Source organism: Plectropomus leopardus, chromosome 15 (genome assembly GCF_026936395.1).
Source record: "Plectropomus leopardus strain MGB_pleo_1.0 chromosome 15, ASM2693639v1, whole genome shotgun sequence".
Classification (NCBI taxonomy): Eukaryota; Metazoa; Chordata; class Actinopteri; order Perciformes; family Serranidae; genus Plectropomus; species Plectropomus leopardus.
This window is the reverse complement of record NC_142190.1, coordinates 16609323-16634339: the sequence shown is the minus strand read 5'-3', so window position 1 is coordinate 16634339 and position 25017 is coordinate 16609323. Positions and strand designations below refer to the sequence as shown.

The 25017-nt window shown below is 36.2% G+C and overlaps 2 protein-coding genes across 3 annotated transcripts in view; both read left to right on the top strand.

The window, feature by feature from the left end:
* The first annotated feature begins 1563 nt into the window (after positions 1-1563).
* zcchc10 (zinc finger, CCHC domain containing 10) lies at positions 1564-10338 on the top strand. Its single transcript, XM_042499565.2, has 4 exons — positions 1564-1680; positions 3332-3493; positions 5311-5352; positions 9543-10338. Exons 1-4 carry the CDS (start codon positions 1640-1642, stop codon positions 9781-9783), a joined length of 486 nt encoding a protein of 161 aa, XP_042355499.1. The 5' UTR covers positions 1564-1639; the 3' UTR covers positions 9784-10338.
* A 1310-nt stretch (positions 10339-11648) lies between these two features.
* Positions 11649-25017, top strand: part of aff4 (ALF transcription elongation factor 4) — a 39469-nt gene continuing 26100 nt past the window's right edge. The window contains exon 1 of one of the 2 annotated variants that reach the window (XM_042498618.2): positions 11649-11965. Coding sequence is in view for 1 of the 2 variants with exons in the window: in XM_042498617.2 (XP_042354551.1) it covers positions 23678-23694 (17 nt within the window). In the remaining variant the exon portion in view is untranslated. Of the gene's footprint in view, positions 11966-21417; positions 23695-25017 lie in introns of those variants that run through there. The other variant, XM_042498617.2, reaches the window with a different exon arrangement.

Genomic DNA, 25017 nt, shown 5'->3' with positions numbered 1-25017 from the left:
ATATCCAGAGGTTTCTGACTTTTGAGTGACCATTTCAGGGTTTAAGATTTACTGTTTAAGCTTATTGCATAACCAAATCCACGACTGATTGTGTTGGTGATGCCCGGGTTCAACTCTTGATGGTCAAAAAAAAAAAATAGACTGTGCGGCACGAGGGTGTTTACAGTATGAAGTCATATTTTACAGGCCGACCACACCATTTAAAAGCTTGCGTAAACACAGTTACGTATTTATTTATTTTTATTACAGTATATTTAGGCTCTATAATATGATTTACTGCTTTGATTTTTGTTTGTTTGTTATTTACACATTATCATAGATAAGACTTTATTAATCCCACACTGAGAAAATTTACACATTGCAGCCGCCCAAGAGTTAGAAGCAGAGAAGAAAAAAAAGAAAAGAAAGAAAAGGTGAATTGAGTGCAAACAAAGGATAAAATTAAAATATTAGATTATAATAAAAGAATAAATCTAAAATAATATATAATACATATACACATATGTAGGCCTGCACCTTTTACTTTTAAAGATACATGTTCATGATTGACACACGTGGTATTGTTTGCTTTTGAAAAATAACACATTTTTTAAGCGGTAAAACAGGGACTGCAATATGTAAGATTAACTATTATCAATTTTTATGTGAAGTGATTATATTGTGTATAAGTGTTCTCCTTTCCAGACTTGTGTTTTACCTTTAAATTAACCTACATCTGAGGGCTATATAACACCTGAATCTTATGCATTTTTTTTTATTACAAAATAAATAACATGTTTGCTGGAAGAATTAAAATGGTGTTTTAAATGAAATAGAGAAAAGATATACAAGCAGCTCTGACAAAAAGTAAAATATGGGTGGGTGGAATGACAGTTGAATGGTGGGAGGGAGTTGGTGACACAGATAACCAAATGCTCAACCTGGGCATACACATTATCTGAAAAGATGAAGATAAACCAAAAAGACCAATGTATCCTATAGCCAAAAAGTGTTTAAAAAAAAAAAAAGAAAGAAAAACTTTTAGGGGCCTCATATCTCATTGTAATATTTTTTTTTTTCATTTTCTGCAATGTAATGTAATAGTAATAAATATTCAATTCAATTCAATTCAGTTCAATTTAATTCAAGGCCTTTATTGCCATTACTGCAGCTGTGTCTTCTTTAGTGGTGCATACCAGTTAAAATAAAATAAAAACTTTACACATATTTTATTTAGGACACAAATGTAAGTAATGCTATATAATAAACATTAAATGTCTACAAAAAACAAGCAATATCATGCAAAATATGTACAATACTATATATAATATTAGCATAAAAATAGGCTATACATATATATATAAGTGCAATGCGTGTGGGGGAAAAAAGCATGTTTACAGCTATAGCTATTTAATTTCAGTTACTGAAAAACTTTTCCGAATTTGTTATTGGAATTTAAAAGAAATTAACATTTAAATACATTTACACGATTTACATACAAGGCACTTATAATGAAGTATGTAGTATGCAGAAGTAGTTAGATTAAAAAAAAAAAAACATCCAGCAGACCACCGATGCCGATAGGAGGCGTGCGTGCAATTATGTTGCCGGAAATACGTACTATTACGCTATCGACGAAGAAGAAAAAGTAAACTGCAACATGGCGACTCCCATGCATAGAATAATAGCCAGGAGGCAAGCGTGAGTATAATTCACACAAAGGGGATGAAATGCACTATTTTCCTTGTTTGTGAACGTATCTGTCTTTTAAACACAAATGACACCGAGCTCGTCGAGCTTCGTGTTAGATAAAGGAGGTAAATAATGAACCCTTCAGGGCTTAATGGGCGCACGAATGAGCCGCGGTCTTTTTCTTTAATACAGAAATAATATTTACCTGTTGGGCTATTTTCTGTCTTCAAACATTTATTTAGTCTTTGAACTCGTAACTGTTACGTTTCAATTAACAAATAACCTGCGAGAGTTTCCTTTTATTCGAGATTTTATCGACGATACGCCAAGTAACAATAAGTAAAGGTGTGTTTTTACGGTTCAAATTGATACACGTTTGCGAATGAAGTATTTGTTTTATGAATATGTCGCTCCTAGACTAAGATAATATATAGCATGTCATAACATCTCATTAAGCTTTTTTGAATTACATGTATGATTTTTTTTATAACATACCCACGCAGTAGAAATAGCTAGACATTTGATAATATTGGACTGGTTCAGGATTACTTTAAAAAATATGATTTATGCAACGAACAAATAAATAAAAATACTAAACCTTATTAATGGAGCATTTTTCATAGAAGTGAAGCACCTCAAAGTGCTTCAAAATAAAAAAACTACAAAAAGCAAAAAGACAAGATTAGATAATCAAAAGTACAGAGGCGAGTGAGAATACTGAAATGAGAGACTTGATATAAAATGCCAATTTCAGTGCCAGAGTAAATAAAAAGGTTTTTATCTGTCATTTAAAAATGTTCACTGGTAAAAACCATAATATGAAATAATTTTCTATTGATGTATACAGCAATAGAAAGTTATTTATATATTTAAAGAGAGCTCTGTCAGCATCAGAAAATGCTCTTTTTACCTGGACCAACCTATTCACATAATTTCTATGTTGCTGGAAAAACAAACGGGACCTTGCCTTAATAGATGCTTAAATAATTCATATTTTTTCAAGCTCTAAGAGAAAAATAATTCAACTTCAGTTGGAGCTGTAGAGCTGTTCTAACTTATTATTTTAACCATTATTAATTAGGTAAGGTATTCAAGAGATCTAATGCACAAGAGAGACAAGTGAACACTGGAAGCAACAAGAACAAAACACATCCAGTCACACACAAGCACATTAAACAGCATTTCAGATATAAATACATCTAAAACATTTAAAAGTTTAAATTCATACTTCCCAGCATATTGAGGACAGGTTTGTGGAGGTTGGAGTCAGTTTCTTTTTATCATAATGTTTCCAGAACCTTAACCGTGACCTTAATGTTTCCCGAACTTTTGCAGAGTCAACCTTAATCTAAACCAAACGGATGGTATCTGACAGCATTCGTAGTCATTCAGTGAATCGACATTATTCAGTGTGTTGGTGAAAATTTAGAATGAAGAATGTTTGATTTAAAGTTTTAGCAGGCATCTTCAGAAACATTTATAGTATAACAAAACAGTTTTAACAGCTACAAAGCAGACAAGTACTGACAAGTACTGCCTGACAATTTATCAAAACTCAGCTGACAACAAGATAATTTCGCTGCAACTGTGAGCCTTTTTTTCTTTACAGTTGTCGTCACTGTTTATGCTCATTCAGATTTGTCCGTTTTATTACATACAGGGAGGCAAACAAACAACATGTGCGTTGCCAGAAGTGTTTGGAGATGGGACACTGGACCTACGAGTGCACAGGGAAGCGTAAATATGTGCACAGACCGTCAAGAACAGTTGAGATGAAAAAGAAACTTAAGGAGAACGAAAACAAACCACTCAGCATTGTTGGGTAAGGTGTCTCTATCAGTTTACAACAAGTGACAGAAAGGCAGAATCTCTTTGCTGACTCTGTTTCATGCTAATACAAACTGTGACTGATTGTTACAGTGTTATTAGATTTTGTCTCCTTTGTCTCCTTTTCAGAACAGGGTTGCAGGTTTACAGGTTTCAAGGTATACAGAAGTTGCCAGATATCATACACATCTACATTTGCTTATCTATGGTATTAAAAAAATGCAACTGGACGGAGAATCTTACTTTTGTTTAGTTATTTTCAAAATATTTTCAAAAGCATTTTACACGTACTTTGATTTAAAAAAAGGATTTAATTAAAGTTTGTGTTTTTCAAGTAAAAAAAAGCCCTCTGTTTTAATTTATTTTAGGGTCAAGGCTTTCATACTGTTAAACTGCAGTATTTTCTGATTTGGCTGTCATACCATGAAAATCTCTTGCTGTTGCAACCCCACTGCAGGAGAGAGATGCTTTTGATGCCACCATGGCTGGTGTTGTGCCTGCATAGGTTGTCGGTGACGCTCACTAACTGGGAAAATGTATTTTAATACAACAGTACCCAGGTGTCTTCCTGAATATTCCAGTTAGCATATTCTGTCTCTCATTAACAGGATAAAGACATATCTGGGTTTCTGAAATTGCGATATGGTGTTTACATGCTCAAATGCATAAACAGTATGAAAAGAAGAAAGGTCCAAGGCACTCTTCTGGCAAAATGTTAAAAAGCCTTTAATCACATTGCTATTTCTTGATAAAATGGGTTGTAACTGTCTCAATTAGAGCGGCAACGATTAGGCGATTAGTTGCCAACTACTAAATTAATCACCAACTTATTTAATGATTAGTTAATAGGATTAAATGTTTTTGTTTTTATTTTTGTTTTTAAAAGAAACGAAGATTCAAGCTTTCTAAATGTGAATATTTTTTCTGGTTTCTTTACCCCTCTAAGGCAGTGAACTGGATACATTTGGGACATTGTGGACAAAACAAGACATTTAAGGACGTTATCTTTAGCTTTAGGAAACAGTGATCAACATAATTGACCATTTTATGACATTTTAAGACCAAGCGACTGATCAATCGAGAAAATAATCAGCAGTATAATTGACAAGGAAAATACTTGATAGCTCCAGCCCTAATCTCAACATGTACCAGCATTGTGTTTTTAAAATTTTACCATGAAATAACCATCTGATTAAAGGCTTTTTTAACTGTTCCACAGAAGAGTGCCTTAGTCCTTTTCCTCTTTTTTGAACTTTTGTTCTTTCTACGTTACATTTGGTTAAACTTCCAAGCACCTTAGGCTGTTTTTCTTTTTTCAAACATGAACAAGATACTTTAAAAAGCCAATTATAAACAGGATACTCATGTTCATTTTAGTCAGTCAGGACTTAAGCTCATCAAAGGAACAGCAGGGGTGTCACACTAAGATTCATTTTCTAACACAATATACAATGGAGCAGCAAAACACTTCTGACCCACACGAAACAGTTTAGACTGTAAATTAAATGATTATTGATTAAATTCTGTGCTGCTATTTCTATTCTCAGGTTAAGCATGTTTAATTTTATTTATCATACTATTTATAGGTAGATTAAATGGTTGTATTCAGAAAACGACACACAGAGTGTAAAGAAGTATGTACTGTGATGCTCTCGCAAGGACAATGCTAACGCTTTTTATCGCCTTCTAGAGGACATAATGATAATTACAGCCAACTGTTTAATGTCAGTATTTACCTTAAAAAAATGAAATTGATTTCAGGATTATTGTTGGTGTTTAGCACTAAGGATGTTGCTTTTTTCTTCCTTACAGACCAGGAAGAGAAGGCTCCAGTGAGAAGAAAGTCAAAAAGAAGTAAGTAAGATGTATATATACTGTGACACTGTTGGATGTTTTTTGCTTTACATGTTTTTGATGTGAAACAAGCACTATAGGTGCGCACGTTGTATAAAATGTACTTAAAAATATTCAAATAATACACCAACAGTTTTTGTGTCTAACTCTTACTTTCACTCAGATATACTTTTGGTGATATTTTGGCTTGTACAAAAATAGATGTCTGTAAGTCTAACCTATTTTTACATGGTAGTAATTTAATACATTTTGATATCAGTAAAGCATTTTTTTGCATGTGTTTATTATTAAGTAGTAGCAGTTATACAGATACATTGAGGCTTTTACATTTGTTTTCATATCACCAAAGTGAGGTCACTATTTCAGGAAAAATTCTGTAATGCACCTTAGATTATAAAACCAGCAAGTTTATTTGTCATCTACATTAAAAAGTACATGGATTATGCCCTGGCTCTCTTCCGAGCCTTAAAACCTATAAATAGTACAGTAAATAAAAATAAACATACCGAACTTGATAATACAAAATAGCAGCATATAATTAAAACAATAGCAGCCTGTAATAAAAACTTCTTTGGAAGCAACTAGATGTTTTATTTATGAAAATGTTCTAGTACTCATCTAAGACGTCAGTTTTTTTTGTTTGGGTCATTCTCACAGTGTTACATGTGGGTTTATAAGGTCAGTGAGTTTTTGGAGTCACATGAAAGTTGTGAGAATTTAGGTTAGAATCAGAAATACTTTATTGATCCCGGGGCGAAACTGTGGTTTATTACAGTTGCTCTGATGCCAGCATAGAGAATTATAAGTAGAAAATAATAAATAAGTAGAAATAAGTACCAGCATGTATAGTATGCTTAGTATGTAAAAATGTAAATGTAAGAAATACAGTAATAGAGAATTAGCAATAATATGTGAATATTTAACTTATAATATGGATAATGTGCTGAGTGTGTAAAGTGTGAAAAATATCAAAACTGTGCCTTATACAACAATGCAATGTAGCTACAACAATGAACAAGAATATATGAAATGTGTAACATGTTAAATAAAGCTTATATTCAATAGCTGGAAGAATACTGCACAATAAGTCACGTGAATTGAAGTTTGAATCAGTGTCAAAATCTTCCTAGGGAGGAAGGAGGCCTTTGTGGTCTTGTAGGTGACCTCCTTTGCACCATCACCGTCCCACTCTCGCTGACTACAAAAGTCAGCCTGAACATGATGGCAGCAGTGTGGTATAACGGCTCCCTCTGCTGGAGACCATTTAGGACTGTGAGCCACTCAGCAGTTACCTTAAAGATCAGCAGTTATAGATGCTTTCAGATGCCCATAGATTTTATAAATAAATCACATTGCAGTGGTGATGGTCTATAATCCAGTACTTTCAATTTAACACGTTGGCAATGCGCAAACATTTTTGATTCGTTGTAGTAGGAAAAGCACAGATGTTAGCAATAACATTAACAATGGCTCTGTTCTACTCAATTGAACTGTGATAGTTAGCCTGCATGTACAAAACCAGGACCTTAAAACTGAAGCGGCTAAATGGAATTCAGCCATCATTAATTTTTATTATTTACGCCTCTGCTTTTTCTACCGTGACATTTCAAAATGTCTTACAGATAAAGGCCTGTACTTTAAAGCACTTAATCCCCCCTCTCCACTCCTCCTGATAGCCTTACTAGCATCGGAGCACTCTTGTTTCTTTATAATTCCCAAATGAATCGATTTTGTGGACCTTTTCCACAGCAGAAACGTTGACATGTTGCAGCAGTGAAAGCACAGGTGGAACTAATAACTGTAACGATGGCTTCGTTCCAGCAGTTATTGCAGTGCTCTGCAGCAGTTAATGTTATTAGCTACACCTGCATGTGTTTGCCAAATCAAAATTTGACTGTGACAAAAGGTCTGTTCAACTTTAGGACCCTGATGAAGACCTGTGTTGGTTGCAACACATAGAACATTTAAAATACATACCGGGCCCTTTAAGTTTGCATATAGCCTATGCCTTGGACGGTTTGTGACCATTTTATTTGGTTTGGTTTGTTGAGGCCATATGGCACCCATGCAAAGAGCCTGCCACAAGGTGGAATAAGCACAGGACACAGGAAGTATCTAAAGAGCACCTGGATGTGATCACCACAGTGACTCAGCAGGACTTAGTGTCACTCCACATTTTCACCAGGTCATGTGTGCCACCACCTTTTCCCCAACTACTGACTTGCACCATCACAGGTAGATCATTGACTTCTAGCAATTGATGAGAAAAATGTCACAGTGATGTTATCAAAAGGGTACAGTGTGTAATTTAGCGATGTGGACTTCAGCATCTCTCCAGCATTATACTCCTGGTGTTGTGTCATGATTGGTTGCCTTAATTGTCTCAGAGGGGCAGGTCTATGCTTGTCTGTTGGTAGGGGGGCAGATGCCATCAGTCAAGACATATTTGATGCGACTCTCATGGATTTTAAAAAGAGGAGAGGTCGCGCTGACCAATCATGTCTTATTATTAGGGTGCAACACATGCGTAGTAAAATCTGGTCTGCACTTGCTGAAAGGCTCAAATGGCTGGCACACTATCATAGCACATGGGGTTGATTGATTAGTTTTACCGAGGCATCCTTAGTCTGCTTTGGGTCAGAACATCTTCGTGTAGGAATGTCCCGATAAAATAAAGAGGTAAACAAATTAAGGATATTTTTGTATTGCTCTTATCACAATTCTACATAGTGCGACATTTTTTTAAATGTAAATTGACAAAGTAAACAAACTAAATTGTGTTTTCAGAAATTGCTCTCTAGTAGTACAGCACTGTAATAAAAGCAAAGAAAACTAAATAAGTAAGATATTAGCAATTCCACTTCAAAGTAGTGTCATAGTTGAACTTTAACATTCCCAGTCACAACAAATAAAAAATCAGTCTCAGTTTTGCTTGTCACAGCATCATAGTAAAACTAGTTCAGTAAAAATAAACAACAAAAAATCTCAATTCCAGCTTAAGTTGAACATGGAAATCGCTAATTGTGCCCTCTATTTATGACACTTGTGCGATGGCAGATGGAAACAAAGGGTTTGGCGGGGCACATGCTCAAAATAACCAACCCTGATCAATTAAACAATGTGCTGATACCAATTCTTTCGATCCAGTTGGACATCCCTGTCTTTGTACAAAACAATAGAGATGTGGTTGAGAATTACAATTCTGTAATAAAAGACCAGAAACAAATGCTCTCTACGTGCAAACGCTCTTACATCAATTGAGTGCACTCAAACGTTTTCTCAGGCCAAGCGCATCCAGGGAGGCTAAAAAGAGCACAACCAAAGAGCACCTGTGTGTACATTAACCCTTTATTTTCAGTGCCGTCTGCTGTAACCCTCCAACATCACAGCTCCAGATACATTGCACATGTGTTATTGCTCCCATGGGGGTCACAGAGCGTGTCCCAGCCTCCTTTGAGTAGCCTTGGTGACTGTGGGGAAGTGATTGAGAGACTGTTTAGCACTCAAGGTGTTGTTCCTCCCTCATAAAAGACAATAGCTATAATGATTGGCAAAACTAATTTTATTGCTATTCCTGTGGCATAAAACACAGATCTATTTGATATCCAACTTTATAAATCTGATTTTTTTTTTTCGGCGCATGCCATTTTCAGCTTTTGTCCACATGTACACTTTATGAATGAGACCCCAGGTGATTACAACCAGTAAAAAAACACTAAATACAGCAGTTTGACATTAAATGTCAACGTTTTTCCAACAATGTTTAGCACATCATGGAAGTTCTGCTAACTATGGTGGCCTGATCTAGAGCAAGTGTTCGGTTTGTCCATTCTGGGCTACTGTAGAAACAGTGTTATAGATGAACTTCCATCTTAAAATATAAGTTATGTTTGCAGTTTTCCCCTTTTTTCTCAAGTAAAACAACCAAACAAAAAATGTGCAGATTGGCACTTGTAGCATGGTAGACATCATGCCATTTCACTTTCAGAGTAGGTTAGCTGAGCATGTCAGTGTGGCTTAAGAACGGTCAATATGTTAAAAGCAGATCAAGGACACTACACACTTTTTCTTCTCTTCCTCCTTGCAAAGTGACAGCACCACATCCACACTGTAACAGGTATCGTGTGAGGCCTTTGCATTCTGTTTTCTGTATTTATGTTTCTCCTTTGTGCTCTGCCACTTGCTCTCAGGGCTAAAGATGGTAGCGACAGCAGCAGTGATTCAGACGGCTCCTCAAGTGACTCATCGTCAGACAGCAGCGACTCCTCCAGCTCTTCTTCAGATGACAGCGACAGCAGCAGTGACAGCGACGATGACAGCTCTTCCTCATCTTCCTCTTCCTCCTCCTCTTCGTCCTCAGACAGCTCAGACTCAGGAAGCAGCAGCGATTCTGATCAAGGACCTCCTAAGAAAAAGAAAAAGAAGAAATGAGGGAATGGGTTGGAATAAGTGGGTTTTCTTGTTGTTGCTTGTTTTCCTAAGTTAACTTTAGCTGTCTGATGGGTTTTTTTTTCACTCTAATCCGTTATAGTTGGTCCAATCTGAATGGACAGGACACCTTTAGGGCTGTAATACTGCTTGTACACTTTCAGAAAAAATGGAAATTAGAGTTTATTTTGGGTTGGCTACGCTGTCATGTTCTGTTTCCCTTTTTACCTTTGTTAATGTGATATTTTCTCAAGTTTGTAGGTCTACTGAAGATGAATTTTACATATCTGAGGAAACTAATGTGCTTATTCTTGTTGAATTTGTGATTTTGTACTAAAGTATATTTTTAGTCAAACTTAACCTGTACAGCTCACAATCTCAATTAAGCAACACCGTATCTGGTATTCAATAGATATTGATACTGAGACCTTTTAAAAGATAATGAATAATGAATAAAACATAATTCAATTTTAAATTTATTTTGAAATTAGAAGGTCTTGCAGGTCTGCAGTTTGTTTGTTCCACTGTAAAATAAACGTGGCTTGTTTTTGTTTTTAAGGCTCTGTTTTTATTTTGCCAAAGAGAAACACAATGACATTGCATATATGACTTTGAGAGTAAAATGGCAATAAATAATCTTTTTGTTAACTAATTTACAAATATAATATTTTCACAAACATCATCTAACTGTTTGGGATGAAGTTCATGGAAATGCTGTTGTGTGCTACAATTTCAAAAGTTTAAATTGTTTTGTTCACAATCAAAGGTATTGTGTATTAAACTATATAGACTAATCACTTAACTCATCAGCTGATAAATAGGAGTAAGCTAAAAAGAGGGTCTGAAGCTGATGGAAAAAAATCAGGCACCACAAAATGAATGCTTCATTTCAGCGATTGTCGGACAGTGATCCGGGCTAAGCCCCCAATGTCCTCAATCCTAGAGACGCCCCTGGTGAATCCATGAATTTGGGAAAAAAACCCCACTATCACGTGTGTGATTGTATTTACAGAAATTTGTATTTATTTTTTGCCAAAAAAGAACTTTTTTGATGACTGAGTCTAAAGTTGTATGTTTAAAATGTGATATGAAAATGAATTTTTTTTTTTTTTTTTTTACATGTTATTCACATATAGCATGAATATAATGTAAATGTAAATAGATAATGCCAGGGGATCAGAATTAAAGCAGATATCTTACATCCGCTCATGAAAAGTTATACAAGGTAGGCCTACACAGGTTCGGTGTTTTCGTAGCTTTCTTATTTTTAAGGGATAGAACTGAATACGTTTACTTTTGGGTTAACTTTCAAAAATATCAAAGGAAGGTTTATGATTGTAAAATTTAGATTAACGGATATGAAATGTTACAAGTAGCAGAACCACGACTTTTGTCCTGACCGTCAAACCTGAGCGACCTGCGCGTCACACCAAATGTTGCATTCAAGGTATATGGGAATTACCACAATTCTTAATTGGCCGTGGTGTAACTGAAACCACACTGTTCAAATTTAAATGGCTCACTCAATTTCACTCGGTGATTTTGGAGTTCAGTAATGTGACGCTATGGCTACTGTCATAGTCACATTTTATTTTGCCAATTTATAACAAAATTTATTTTATAATAAATTCTTATTCTTAGGTTTTTATGCAAAGATCTTGATCTGCAAAGTAAGTGTTGCATATGTAGTGAAGTAAACTATAAAGTGAAATGAAATGAAATTAAGCAAGTAAAGTAAAAATAGCTCAAAATTTTACAGAAGTACAAGACTTGGGCAAATGTACTCAGTTAAATTCAGTCAAAAAATAACTTCCCTTTTATATGGTTAGGCCGGTTTTAGTTTTGTCCGACAGCACATGAAGGCAGCACCGCTTGCTGCCATCCATGCATCCAGTCCTGTCTGTGGTACCTGCTGGCTACTTAACTTAGCTAGCAGCCTTACCTATTAGTCACTTATGTTCAGGAATAACAAAATGCACGTCAGACAAAATGATTTTATTTTGTTTTCCACTCGATGCGCAGTTGCGTTTTAAGGAAAAGATGGATACCAACCACCCGGTTTTAGTATTTTAGCTGTTATAGCGTTTTGCTGAGTCCATTTTGCGTGTAACTGGAAGTGGAAAAGACAAAGAGAAAAGAGCTTTCCAATAGCTAGAATGGTTTGGGCCTAAAAAGAAGACAAGAGGTAAGGATGGTACATAACACAAAATACGTTATATAGCAATTAACTGTACTTGGTGGTTATTTGGCATTTTGAGGGAATGTTAATTTAAATTTCCGCAGGAAATTTCAGTGGTTTCATAGCTAGCCGCTAGCCTAGCATCAAAATGGTACTAGCAGATTTGGCTAGCTAACGTTATGCTAAAGCAAAGATGCAGGTAGTCCTCTAGGTAGCGTGTTAGCTTCCTGCTAAACGGGCAGACATTGTAGCTACTTTTTAGTTGTTGTTACAGCAAACATTGATTGTTGAAATAATGCTAACGCTAAATGTCACTTATCTCCGTGCGGTAGTCGAAAAGTACGATAAACACCGTGGTAATAGTCATCATGTTTTTGTTCATGTAATGTTGGCTAGCAGGTCATGACGTCTGATGTTTGTGTTTTCTCTCTTTAGCCTTGGCTGACATACCTTGCACGCCTAAGTTTGCTAACTATTGGTAACGTGCGTCATCGACATTATTTGATATAGAACAATATAGAATAGAGGCTGCTCGCAGTTTGTTTATTATATCCACTTCAGCTTTGAGAATTAAACTCCCAATGAACACGTAAAGCTGGATAATTCAAATAAGAGCAACAGTTATTTTACTTGCCTGCAGTTTCTCTTCATGATAAAACACATTAACTAATCACAGGCACATAAAACTCATCGCTTTTTTCTTCCTCAGTGACTATAAACTTTTGGTTTGTTGTCCCATAACCTCCGCACATCGGTATCATGCGTTTATTATATCACATTACTCACAGTGCCACTCCTAAGTGTCTGAAGTCAAAACTATACTGACTCAACATTTCACTTGAATAGGAAAGCGAAAATTATAGCTCATGTGTCTAGCTTTGGTCTAGTAAAAGGACAGCTGATTTGCTTTTCAAGGAAGCCATTTTACGTGCCTCAGTTGGGGGGAAGGGCCAGAAAATGCATCATAAGTCCACTGTTAAGTAAGTAACAGTTAGGAATATCACTGCTACGTAATACATATGCACCCAGCAAGGTTTGCTCGGCACATGGTGCAATCAACTTGTTTATCTTGGTTGACAAGCCTTGGTGGGGGAGTCCTGAGGTCATGAACTCATTTATGGCAGGTAGCTGTGAGCCAGCACATCTGCAGTCAGGTGGTAGAGTGAGGTTTAGGTTGTTTGAGCTATGGGTGCAGTTGTTCATGAAGTTAACTGTGTGTGACAATGTTAGTTTTAAAGAGAGTTTTGTTTTAATGTGGACATGCATGAGTGATGGTATCGCTTTTAAGTCTAATAAAAGCAACTGAAAACATCCTACTCTCTTAAACAGTGTGACACACTGGCAGTATTTACCAGACTGAGGAATTACTCTGTTGAAATTGTCAAGTTCAAAGGCATTTTCTAAATACTCTTTAAGCTGTTAGCAGTTTAACTGATCAACATTAAGCATCTCACTTGAAGTTTTTTGAACATTTTGAAGGGATACACAATCTTTTTTCTGCCTATATAAAAACAACCCTTTTGGCCAATGACAGATATCGATGTCTATATATCCACTTTTTTTCCCCGACCTAATTTTAGTGATCATTAAGTCTCTTCAGTAGTAGACTTAGCATCATATTATGCATACTGGAGACAATACTTCTCAATGTACGTATTATTAATTTATTGCACAATATAAGAAAAAAAATACTTCAACTTGGGGATGATGTTTTGTGCCTGCTCATTAAAAAAAAAACAACTATTGGTTTGGGATATCGTCAGAAATCAGCATGTTGGCCGATTCTGATATTTAATTTTAAGGCAAATACCTACCAATAACAATGATGTGCTGATATTGATTGATGGATTGAAATAATTTATTTGAACGTGGAGCATCAAATAAAAGACAAGAAATCAATAAAACAAAAACAGCAACAGAGGACGAGAAAAGTTTACGTTTCCATTCCCAAATGGAGTGAGAGGAAGTCGACGCTTATTATGTTCCACCCCTTTTCATTGATATTATCCCTAACATTTTGTTACACGGATGGCAATCCAACTATTTTGATGATTTGAATCTACTTCTATGTTTAGCTGTAAAACGATCAGCTTAAAGCCTAATGCCTTTGCTAAACTTGCATGGTGTCGGACATTATATAAAATCATTTTGGTGCGGTGAGAGCTTTTTCGGTGATTAATTAGGCTATGATAAAGGGCAGGATGATATGACCAAAATCAGTATCAGCGATAACATTTGATAATATTTACGTTGATATTGAATAATAAAAGATGAGTTTAAAATACAACATGTTATTTAAAACTGTTAAAGCTCATATTGCATGCTGCCTTTTTTTTTTTAAAGAATATGTTAAACAGAGAGATTCAGAAATGAAGTCAAAGCCCTAGACCGCAAGATGCCTGGGTGTTGTTGTTTTGGGTTAGTGTTAGCACAGGAGTGTCCTATGGAAATCTGAGGCTGATATGTAGCATTTGTCGGCTCAAAAGCTGTCAGTACTTTTCAATTTTAGGGATATTAACTTAAGCACCCAAAGTAAACACCCAAATAAAATACAGTTTATATTGTTTGTAATAAAAATCCATGTTCTAACTAACGCAGTCCGTGTTAACATGGTCAGTGTGTTAAGGCAGATAAAGGTTTTTTTCTTTGGTCTTGTGCTCCCTGTGACGCAGCTCGATGTGAAATCCTCTTCACTTCCTGTTTAGGTTTTGCTCTGTGGCTTCAGTGTAACTGGTTCCTCTGTAGCAAAGCAGAGGGCACGTGTTCTGTTGAGATGTTATGGCGACTTGTTTGTCCATTCCAGACAGAGGAGTGGGTGCATGTTTTCCTTGGCGTTGACACACCTATTGTACGCTGTGGTAGTAGTACAGTGTGGTTTTCAAGGCTGAATATTTGGAAAATGAGCAACACATACTTCCAGACTGTTCAACAAAAAGTACTGTATTTGTACAAGGTTGTTGGGTTGCCCTCTCAAAACTGAGTAGACTAAATAAACTGCATGCTTTCAAATACTCTTTATCAACTTCTTCTTTTGATTAATGAAATCAATTAAATATGTGAAGTCAAAAGGGAATCATAGCAGTTATCTGGTTTGTTTATTGTGCAGATTCTACTACATTTAAGCAGTTATATTCCTTTCTTTGACCCAAACTAATGTAAGAACTAATTGTGTTTCTTCAGCTGAGGCCTGTGCGTTTATAATCAAATCTTATTTCCTTTAAAAAGAGAAGCTTGTTGTAAGTAAGTTGTTTGAAAGCTCTTCCAGAGTCTGCCAGTTTAATTAGCCAGAATCTAATCAGACATCAGCAGCTCTTTTTTTATCCCTCAGTACTGTTGCTCACACAGCAGAAAAATATGCTACTCACTGTGTCCTGACCTCGTGCATCTGTTCTTCAGCTTTTGTTCTCTAGGATGTGAGTTAAGCTCTCATGTGGCTGTATAGTCCGTTTGAGGTAAAGCTCATTACGGCCATTTTTATTTTCGAGATCTGGCACACATCCATGGTGTTAGATACCATGCTATGATATAGGCCTGGACCTCATGACATTAGTCTTAGACTAGAGCAACAGTAATACTTGAGGCAATGAAATTCGTTGGCATGACATTTTTTACAGCAGGGTAAGTGCTTTGCAGGGAATAACAAATGGATCAGTAACATAAACAGTCAAAATCCCAGTCAGTGAGATGGATTCAGAATGGTAAAATGAGAAGGATAGCAAGTATTGACTTTTGTAATACATGGATAAAACTTTTGTTAAAGTTATTCAAGCTTCCACACAGAAATCTGCATAGCAAAGACCCAAACTGTGAATCATACAATTTCATTTTTCATCAACTCGTCTCTTCTTTCATGTTGGCCACAGCAGCATGTATCAAAGTGCATGCTCTGGTGAGTGCTAAGGTTTATTTAGAGGTTCAGAGTAGTAAGCTATAGGTTAGCGTGTTTCTATTTGTAGGCTAGCAGATAACCCAGTGTCAAATTTAGCCCTGACAGCTCTGTGAGCAATATGATTGTGACAGATAGACGGAAAACTATTACACATTACAGAAATCCCGATGACTCCTCAATAGGGTTGAGGAATTTTTGTGTTTTCTTGTTATATCTTGTTTTCTAACTTTAGAAACAATTAGAAGTCCAGAGTGATTAAGGGGGATATATTGGCAGGAATATACTATATTTCCTTTAGTGTATAATCACGTGTTTTCGTTACCTTAGAATGAGCCCTTTATATCTTTATTGGGAGAGGGTCCTTGTTGGCAAAGTCCATTACCTTGTACCCTCATGTTTCTACAGTAGCCCAGAATGGACAAACCAAACACTTGCTCTAGATCAGGCCACCATAGTTAGCAGACCCTCCATGATGTGCTAAACATTGTTGGAAATACGTTGATATTTAATGTAGACTGCCGTATTCAGTGTTTTTACTGGTTGTAATCAACCAGGGGTCTCATTTATGAAGTGTACATGCGGACAAAAGCTGAAAATGGCATGCGCCCCAAAAAAATCTGATTTATAAAGCCGTGCAAATGTCTGACAGTGTGCAATTTTCTTTTACAAATTCAAAATCAGCTTGGAATTTCTCCATGTAATGCTTTTCAGTTCAGCTTTACATATATATATAAAAGGAAAAGTAGTAAATTGGAAAATTGAATCATCTAAAAAAAAAATTTCGGTGTACATTTAAGATTTTTGAAGTAATTTTTCTTATTATCTTACGTCTGGCTGACTGATCACTTGTCTGGCCAACATTCAGTTATTACATCTGGTCATGGCCTTGTTTTGTGCTTATGCAATGGTGATAAATGAGACTCCTGCTCCGTTTTGTTTTGGAGAGGAAGAAACCTCTGCGGATAATTTGTCCTTTAGTAAAAACCTGCTAAACAATGAACACTAAAAGGATCCTAAAGGAGAGTTCACGCTTTGCACACAGGAGGTGTTTCAGCTGGTTGCAATCTGCAGTCCTCATTGCAAGATACCCCTAAATCCTCCACACTGCCCCTTTAAGTAATGTTTTGAGCAAGTAATAGACTAATAAGTGCAGTGTTTCATGGACTTAAGCATTAATGCTTCAGGCTAAAAGAAGATTAGTTACAACAAAGTTGAGGGTTGATATGCATGACCAAGCCAAGATGGGTTTCAGGAGTTTTGTTTCTTTGCATTATTCCATCAGTGAGGAATAATCAGTGAATTATTAAAAGCAGATAAACTCAAAAGAGTTATTCAAACAGATAACATGGGCCATTTTTGCAGTATAATGAAAGTTAATTATTTATAGCCCACCCATTCATAAATTGCTCCTCCTGCTACCATTACTAGTATGAAAAAAAATGATTGATGGTTGAAAACCAATGATTTAGTTTTTAAAGGCTTTATTAGAGGAACTATCATAGATGGCTGAAGTACTTGACAGACAAGTTTGTGATATATCAGTATTCTCATTAAATATACATCGGCATCCCTTGTCAGTCAGTTTTTTATTAAGAATTTAACATCTTTTGCTTCATACACAGGACTTGTTTTACTCAAGTCTGCATGGTTTCACTGTTCACTGTAAGGATTTTTACAAGGACATTGGTAAACATTTTCACAGTTGTATGACTGAGCTACCAATGTTTATTAAAGCACACTTTATCTCAGTGTACTGAACATAGTGTAACATGCTGAGTATGGAGTATAGTTGCATCATACACCATAGTATGTGTAATCAATATTGATTCAAAGCCAAGGGAGTGATTGTAAATCCATGTAAATGTTAACATAGTTCACATACATGTGAAGAGAGTCACGCTAAAAAAGCAGAAGCCTTTTGAGAAGGTCAGTGTTCACATTGATTAGCTTGTATGACGCAGATTTCTTAGAAACATTGCCAAGATAATAAAAGTTATGTGTCATGTTCCACTTACAGAGTGTCAGAAAAAAGTACCCTGTGTTATTAGTGTCAAAGCTGCGAGTGAGAGCATACTGAGCTCATGTGTGTTTTTCACCTTAACATCCACATTCTTTCACTCTGTATGTTATTTACTTTACTACTCCTTTGCTGTTTTGTTTCTTTTTTGTAACATCCTATTGCACTTCATCAATTTAATACTTTAGTGTTAGCCTATAACCTTGGGAAAGTTGCGGGAGCAAGTTTTTTGTTTGTTTGTTTTTTTCAGTTGGATTTTATGAACTTGGCATGAAGTCGTCACTGTCCTGGAGGCATATTGTGCCGTTTTTAAAACACATTTAGTTTCAGAGTGTTTTCATGGTAAATAACACTTCACTTCTCAGCAAACAGGTTTGCTGAATGTCAAATGTAAAAACGCTTCTAAATGAATGTATTATTAATTAGTTTTTAAATGCAAAACAGTCGCTGGGCTCTTATTTGTAAATGCTACCAGCTCCCTCCAATTCAGATAATGCACGCCTGCTGAGTGGAGGCATTCCAGGCTGTGAGTCAGTTCAAATGCTTCAAACCTGCCTGAATGAATGGATATAAGCATTTGTTTAGAGAACATGCCAATCAAGACTAAGAGACTTGTTTTGATATGTTAATTAAAGCTAAAATGCAAGCCAAATAGTATTACTGAAGCAGGAACTAAAGAAATTCTGAATACTTAATCCTAATTTTGACATCGTCTTCCTTAAACATCATCAGCTAAATACTTTGACATGAAGGGAACACAGAAAATTAGACTCATTAAATACTTATCCCGATTGTGTGGATGACAGTATCTGCCACATTGACTGACAGGAATGTGTCTTTATGCACTTTATTTACTGTATCTACTGTATGTTACCATTTGTGTTTTGTTTGGAAATCTGTTTTTTTTTCGTGACAGTGCTGATTTATAGTAACTTGTAGAAATAGAATTAGAGTAGAATGCACATCCTTACTCAAATCATTGTAGGAAGATGGTCAGAGTGGCTGCCATTTCTATGCACACATACAAGAATTTGGATCTTCTGTTGGTAGCTTTGGGGACATCTTGGCACAATGCAAAATCGCCACAACAGGGAAAAGAAAGGAGCTATCGGAGAAGCTTTAAAAACAAAAGAACAGTTTTGACAACTTATCTAAACTAGTTTAAGTGCAAGTACAACTAAAATGTGGATACATATATATATATACCTCTGTATAACAAACTGTCATGCTGCAACCTGTGCAGCCACTGAGGTGACATTTTGCCATAACGACAAAGAAAGCAGTGTGATAATATGTTTTCAAATACGCAATGTATTACTTACAGTATATCACCATAACTATTATTTTCCTCTTGCTTTTCTTGCCATTAATTTGCACTTTTTTTAATTTTGCACTTTTTTCACATTTGTCTTTGTAAATTAAGGGTTTATTTTGGCAGTTGGTAGATGTAGGAACAGTGGCCTAACTAACTAACAAGACAAACTAAGACAGCATTTGTGAGGTTTATTTTGTTTCTCTCAGTTGTGAATGAAGCAGTTTTGCAAAGACTTAACAAGGCCATAAAGCAAACATATGAAAGAGAGAAACTTGAATTGGTGTATGTTTCTATTTTTCTGTTTTAATACAGAAAAAAGGTGTAAGAATAGGCCAAAACGGAGATCTCAAACTAGTGAGTGACACACTGTATGTCCCCACTGACATATGCTATCATCAAAACATATGTGTTTTAACTTTGCGAATGAGGTTGTCTGGATGTCATGCACCTATAGGTGTAGCAGTTTTAGTTGTTATACATTGTGTAATGACAAAGTTCTTCTGTTCTAAAACAATAATTAAAACAATAATTGCCAATACTAGTCAAATGTCCCTGGCTAACAGTGTAATGTCACTCTGTATCCATGGTCACTGCATTTTCAAAAGTTAAGTTTCATTTATATATTTCTTTTTTGTCCGTTTCTGATAGAGACCATGTCCTAACAGCATGTACTCTTGACAGTGCTTGTCCCCAAACAGCTGCTTATATGAGGCAGGTTTGCAGCATTTGAATGGACACTCCCTCTGGAATGCCTGCTGTCAGCAGGTTTGCTTCAAAAGCACCAGGGGAGGTGGCACTGACCGCCCATCTGTACCCATTACTCAAAACTTGTTGTTTAGATGCATCATGAAATACTCTTTTTACACAGTCAGACGATATGACAGTTTTGGGCACTGTTGTTTCAACAATATTAACTAAACATAATGCTATATTTATTTTTTTAATATCCAAGATTCACTTGAAAATGACTCGGAGCTGTAAACACAAAATTGGGCCCATTTGTAGTAATCGGTAGTGTCAGTTGTAGACTCGAGTAATTCTGTGCTATCAAATAGCTTTGTGGGAGCTCAGTTGCATTTTATACCTAATGAGATTTGTTATTGATTAAATCAACCAAGGGTTGTAGCCGACTTCTATTTATAAAAATAAATGGCATATGTAATGGCTGTGCTGAAAATAACTGACTACTTCATGCAAATATAAACTGAAACAGAGAGAGAAAGAGGTTAAGAAAAGGTGGTTTTAGATTCAGTATTATATTGATATTATTCAAAAAACTGGTATTTCCAAAAACATGAGCCCTGACATGCAGCCATTCTCAGTTCATTGCAGTTGTAATGTTTCCATAGACGACCATGTCTGCAGACGCATTCTGCATTTCAAAATGTCACAATAAAGTGATTGTAAAGTGAGTCAAAGGGAGTTTCCCACGTCTGGATTTCACCACTAGTGTCAGGACTTTTCAGGATTGTTTTTCTCTCGCTCACTTTCCATTATGTTTTATGTGACCCTATAATTATACAGCACATTGTAATGGTTATACAATTATGCATGTTCCCCAAAAGGGGAACCTCTGAAAGAAACTGATATCTATGGAAACTGTAATAATCTTAAATTTTTACTTTTTTAACCACTTTATTGCAACTGGAACATTAATGATCAAATAAAACATTCATAAAACCTTAATGATCAAAGTAACCAAGTGAAAGAAACAAAACTGGAAGACATAAAGGTGAAGCCTACATGAGAAGAAACGATGACATTAGAGACTTAAAGAAAGGAACATATTGTTAATTTGTTTAAAAATTCTATTGAACAGGTAGACAAGTCTGATCCATTTTATTTGATCCATTTTATATGATCCATATATATTTTGCCAAAGTCAAAATACAAAAATGTGTTCATGTTTATTTAAATACGTTTTATTTGCATAGCTCCTGATCACAAATTACATAATTTGCCTAGACGGCTTTAAGAACAACATACAATATACAGCACACACTATCCATAGAGTTTCGATTAGGACAAGGAAAAGACTTAAAAAGCCGAAAAGTGGGTGTCGTGGTAGCTCACTGGGCAGGACGCATACCATTAAGGCTCAGTCCTAACCGCAGCGACATGGGTTTGAGTCCGACCCAAGCCCTTTGCTGCATTTCATGCTCTTGCCACCCCTCTCTCTCTCTCTCTCTCTCTCTCTCTCTCTCTCTCTCTCTCTCTCTCTCTCAGGGATGAATTAAGCAAAAATGTCAAAAAAGAAATGGGGGATAAAAGGAGGAAATGTCAGGATGAGTAGCAGTGGAGGAAACTATAACAGTACTGACAAAAATTCTATAGATATTTTACAGAAGTAGCAGAGTAAAACTTACAATATGGAAAAACAGATCGACAAGTTAACGGGAATTTTAAAAATGACATCATATTAAATAAATATTATAGCAGTCTGTTCAAAAGTTTCAGGCGCAGTATAATAGATGAACATCTTAAACAAGAGCCAAAGTATCTGGATAATGTATACAAAGTTTGGTTGGTGGTTATCTATAATATATCAGGAAGCCAGCGCAAAGTAATCAAATCTTATATCAACCCTAAAGGGGAAACCAGTAGTGAGATACTAGACGTGAAATGGCATTATGTTTTTGGATTTGCGTCTTGATTTAAATTAAAAAAAACAAAAAACCTTGCAACATGTGATGATCACACATTTGTCAGCATGTGTCATTATCATGTATTTCTGATGAAAATGTCTCCTGTTAATTTAAACCTGCACGCAGGAAACTGCGCTGTCTCTTTAACAGGCTGCACGGGTGCTCAGCCCTGTGCTCAGCCCTGTGCTCGGGGCATAGTGGGGGGAGGGAGGGAGGGAGGTTGTTGACGGAAAGATGGGCCCCGATTGGCTGGGCCTTGCTGAGTTTAGTGACATCACATGGAGGAGAGGCCCTGTGGTGTAAAATAACATCTCCTTTTATGGGACGAGATGGACTGTTCCATTCTCTGAGAGAGGTGAGATTTTGTTCCCCTCTCACTGGTCCCTTAATGCTTTCTTCCTCCCTGTAGATGTTATCCCTAATTGTCCTTTGAGGCTGTTTTGTAAATTAATATGGCTTCTATCAAGTGAATTTATTTCTTTTTTGTGTTAATCCTCTCTTCTTAACTCTTTGAAACTGAACAAATGAGCAAATTGGCTCAATTTCTTTCAAAAGCATAGAAAGAAGGTGATGAGCAACAAGATGAAATTAGCAAGAAATTTGTAAAAAAAAAAAAAAGAAAAAAAAAGTACAAGAAAATTGTTGAAAATTGGTAATTAAAAAAACCCAAAATAAAATAACTTTAAAGAAAAAGACATTTTAAAAAGTAATTGTTGGAAAAGTGCATAACAATTAAAATAATTCTTTAACATTGTTTTAAATGTGTAATTGTAATAATCATAAATATAGACTTTCCCTAGACATTTCCCCCTTGCTTTTAAAATATCTTTTTCTATATCTACTAATTTCATGCAATTTGTGGAACTTTTCTTATAAAGTTGCTCACTGCCTTTTCCCCCATATGTTTTTGAAAGAAATTGCAACAGTTTGCTCAGGGTTCAAATGTTAAAACCACCTCTTATTATATCACCTTTTGTTTTACTGCTCTTAATTTTGAATTTTATGCTATGATAAACTATGGTAAGACTTTTTTATCCCTCTTTTCTTGTCAGCACTGCTCGTTGTTTCAGCCCAATACTTTAAGGTGTAAGTAGTCAGATACATTTTTTAGTCGTAGGGACATATTGCAGTGTTTACAGCCATCTTTATAAATACCTCATCACTATGCTTCAATGTCGTGTTGGGCATTGTGCCTCCTTTAGATAATTCATATGCTCAATTTACTGCAATTAAAAGACCACTCTCCCCCTTGCTGGGCAGTTTTCCTCATTGCTGAAGATTAAAATTGGCCCACAGCGCTGTTAGCATTTAAAACAAGAGGAACCACCAGGACCGTCTCACACTCTTGGGGACAAGAGACATGCCAAATATCTCTCTTAAAATCCCACCTCTCTCACTCTCACTCACTATTAACATTTGCACACTCACCCAGCCCCAGCCTCTTTTCACCTCTCTTGGTCTCCACACATGCTTTAACCTCAAAACGCAACACAAGCAGAAACAAAAAGCTGCGGCTCCCCATAGACTCTACCTAGCATGTGACTTCCCCCCGCTGTTTGCCGACGTGGTATCTGCCGAGAACGAGCAGTCACCTCCCCTCCCTAAGTCAGATTTGTCACCACTCCAAGGAAATACACTGTACCTTCGAGTCGAGTAAAGAAACTGTAGTTACACTCTTCCAGCTGGACGCCCACAGATAACATTTAGAGAAAAAAAGGGCCAGGTTGTCTTCACTGGAGGAGGTTGGCGTAGAAGTTTAGACTGACAAGCCATAACGAGAATACTTCTGAATCCCTGGGAGATCCTTTGAATCCTCCTCCCTCCTCCTTCCAATGTTTCAGTGGTTGGGGCCATGGCCTCTCAGTCAGGGTAAGAAATGCACGGCTAGTTGGCTGCTTTACTTATTTCTCTGGGTGTCTGAAAGAGTAAAGCACTTTAACTCATTTTGACTATGTTTTACAAGTCATGCTAAAATATTTTTGGACAGTCTTCTTATAATAACTGTCTCAAAGAAGCCCAGTCATGTATTCATGGTGTTCAGATAACCATCAGTTCTTCCCTTTTTTCTGTCTTGTGTTAAAGATGTGGCCTGGCTGTTATGGTGTGAGTTAGAAAGAGACAGATGAGCTGATTAATTTAGTTACAGAGTGAACTGCCTTTTCAACTGTGCAGACTTTGACCTTTTCAGTCTGGCACACTGTTGAATGATTATAATCAACATAGCTGGCCACCACACTGTGATAATAAATGTCATTTATAACTCGTGTTTCTCATTTATAACTCATGTAGTCACTCAAGTGACTAGCTTAGGCAAAGTTTTTCTTGTTTTGAAACAATGTACATTGCCTACCTTGCTGTGTTGGCAACTGACCAATTGCATAGGGCTTGGACCTTGGACGCAAGCTTGGCCAAAACTTTGCACTACGGCTTATTTATGATGACCTCTAAAAGTTTGCTTTTAAAACCTGTTAAGTATAAATTAAATTACTTGTTCTGGGTTTTTCCCAAACTGGACTGATATTAGGATAAGGCAAGAGTGCATTGTTTTCCAGTGCACCTCAGGTTAAATTGCAGCTCAATTTGTGGGTATTGCATCACATCTGATGTCAAACTCAAGTTGACCGTGCTCCAGTACAATAAGTTGAAAAACTAGTATGTTAGCATTATCAGTTATAGCCCGGTTAGCCATTGTTGGCATTGCCAGTTCATAACAATTCTTTACACTGTATTTTGCACATATAATGACTATAGCAGCATGTCCTCAGAAGTTGAATAGCACTGTGTGTATAACTGATTTAATGTGACACAAATAGCACAGAAGTGCTAATAAAGATTGAATTACAAAAGTTTTTACCACTGAAGATGTATGTATTTGTAGTCCTGGTTGGTGAGGTTCCTGCTACTTTCCGAGTTGGAAATCAGACTTCAGAGGGTGTTACAGTTAAAATTTCTAACTGGGAATGCAGGAATTCTGAAATTCTGAATGCCCCGTTTAAAGAAAATGCACCATTATTTTTACAGCCTGCAGTACTTGTTATTCCCCCAGGAATGAATAAGAGATGTACCTAATTGTGCCCTCTTAAACTGATAAACAAAATCCCCCAATGCCTGACTTTAAAAAGTAGATGTTACTTTTGAAAATAGGCTGGTGATGCTGTGTATATGGCATTTGGTGGTTCTGGAGCATAATGA

What these genes read in the sequence shown, in the direction of transcription:
- zcchc10 (XM_042499565.2), top strand. Translation starts at nt 1,640, where the DNA reads ATGGCGACTCCCATGCATAGAATAATAGCCAGGAGGCAAGC. An exon ending in ATAATAGCCAGGAGGCAAGC is followed by an intron (nt 1,681 to 3,331) that starts GTGAGTATAATT and finishes TATTACATACAG; the next exon opens with GGAGGCAAACAAACAACATG. An exon ending in GAGAAGAAAGTCAAAAAGAA is followed by an intron (nt 5,353 to 9,542) that starts GTAAGTAAGATG and finishes ACTTGCTCTCAG; the next exon opens with GGCTAAAGATGGTAGCGACA.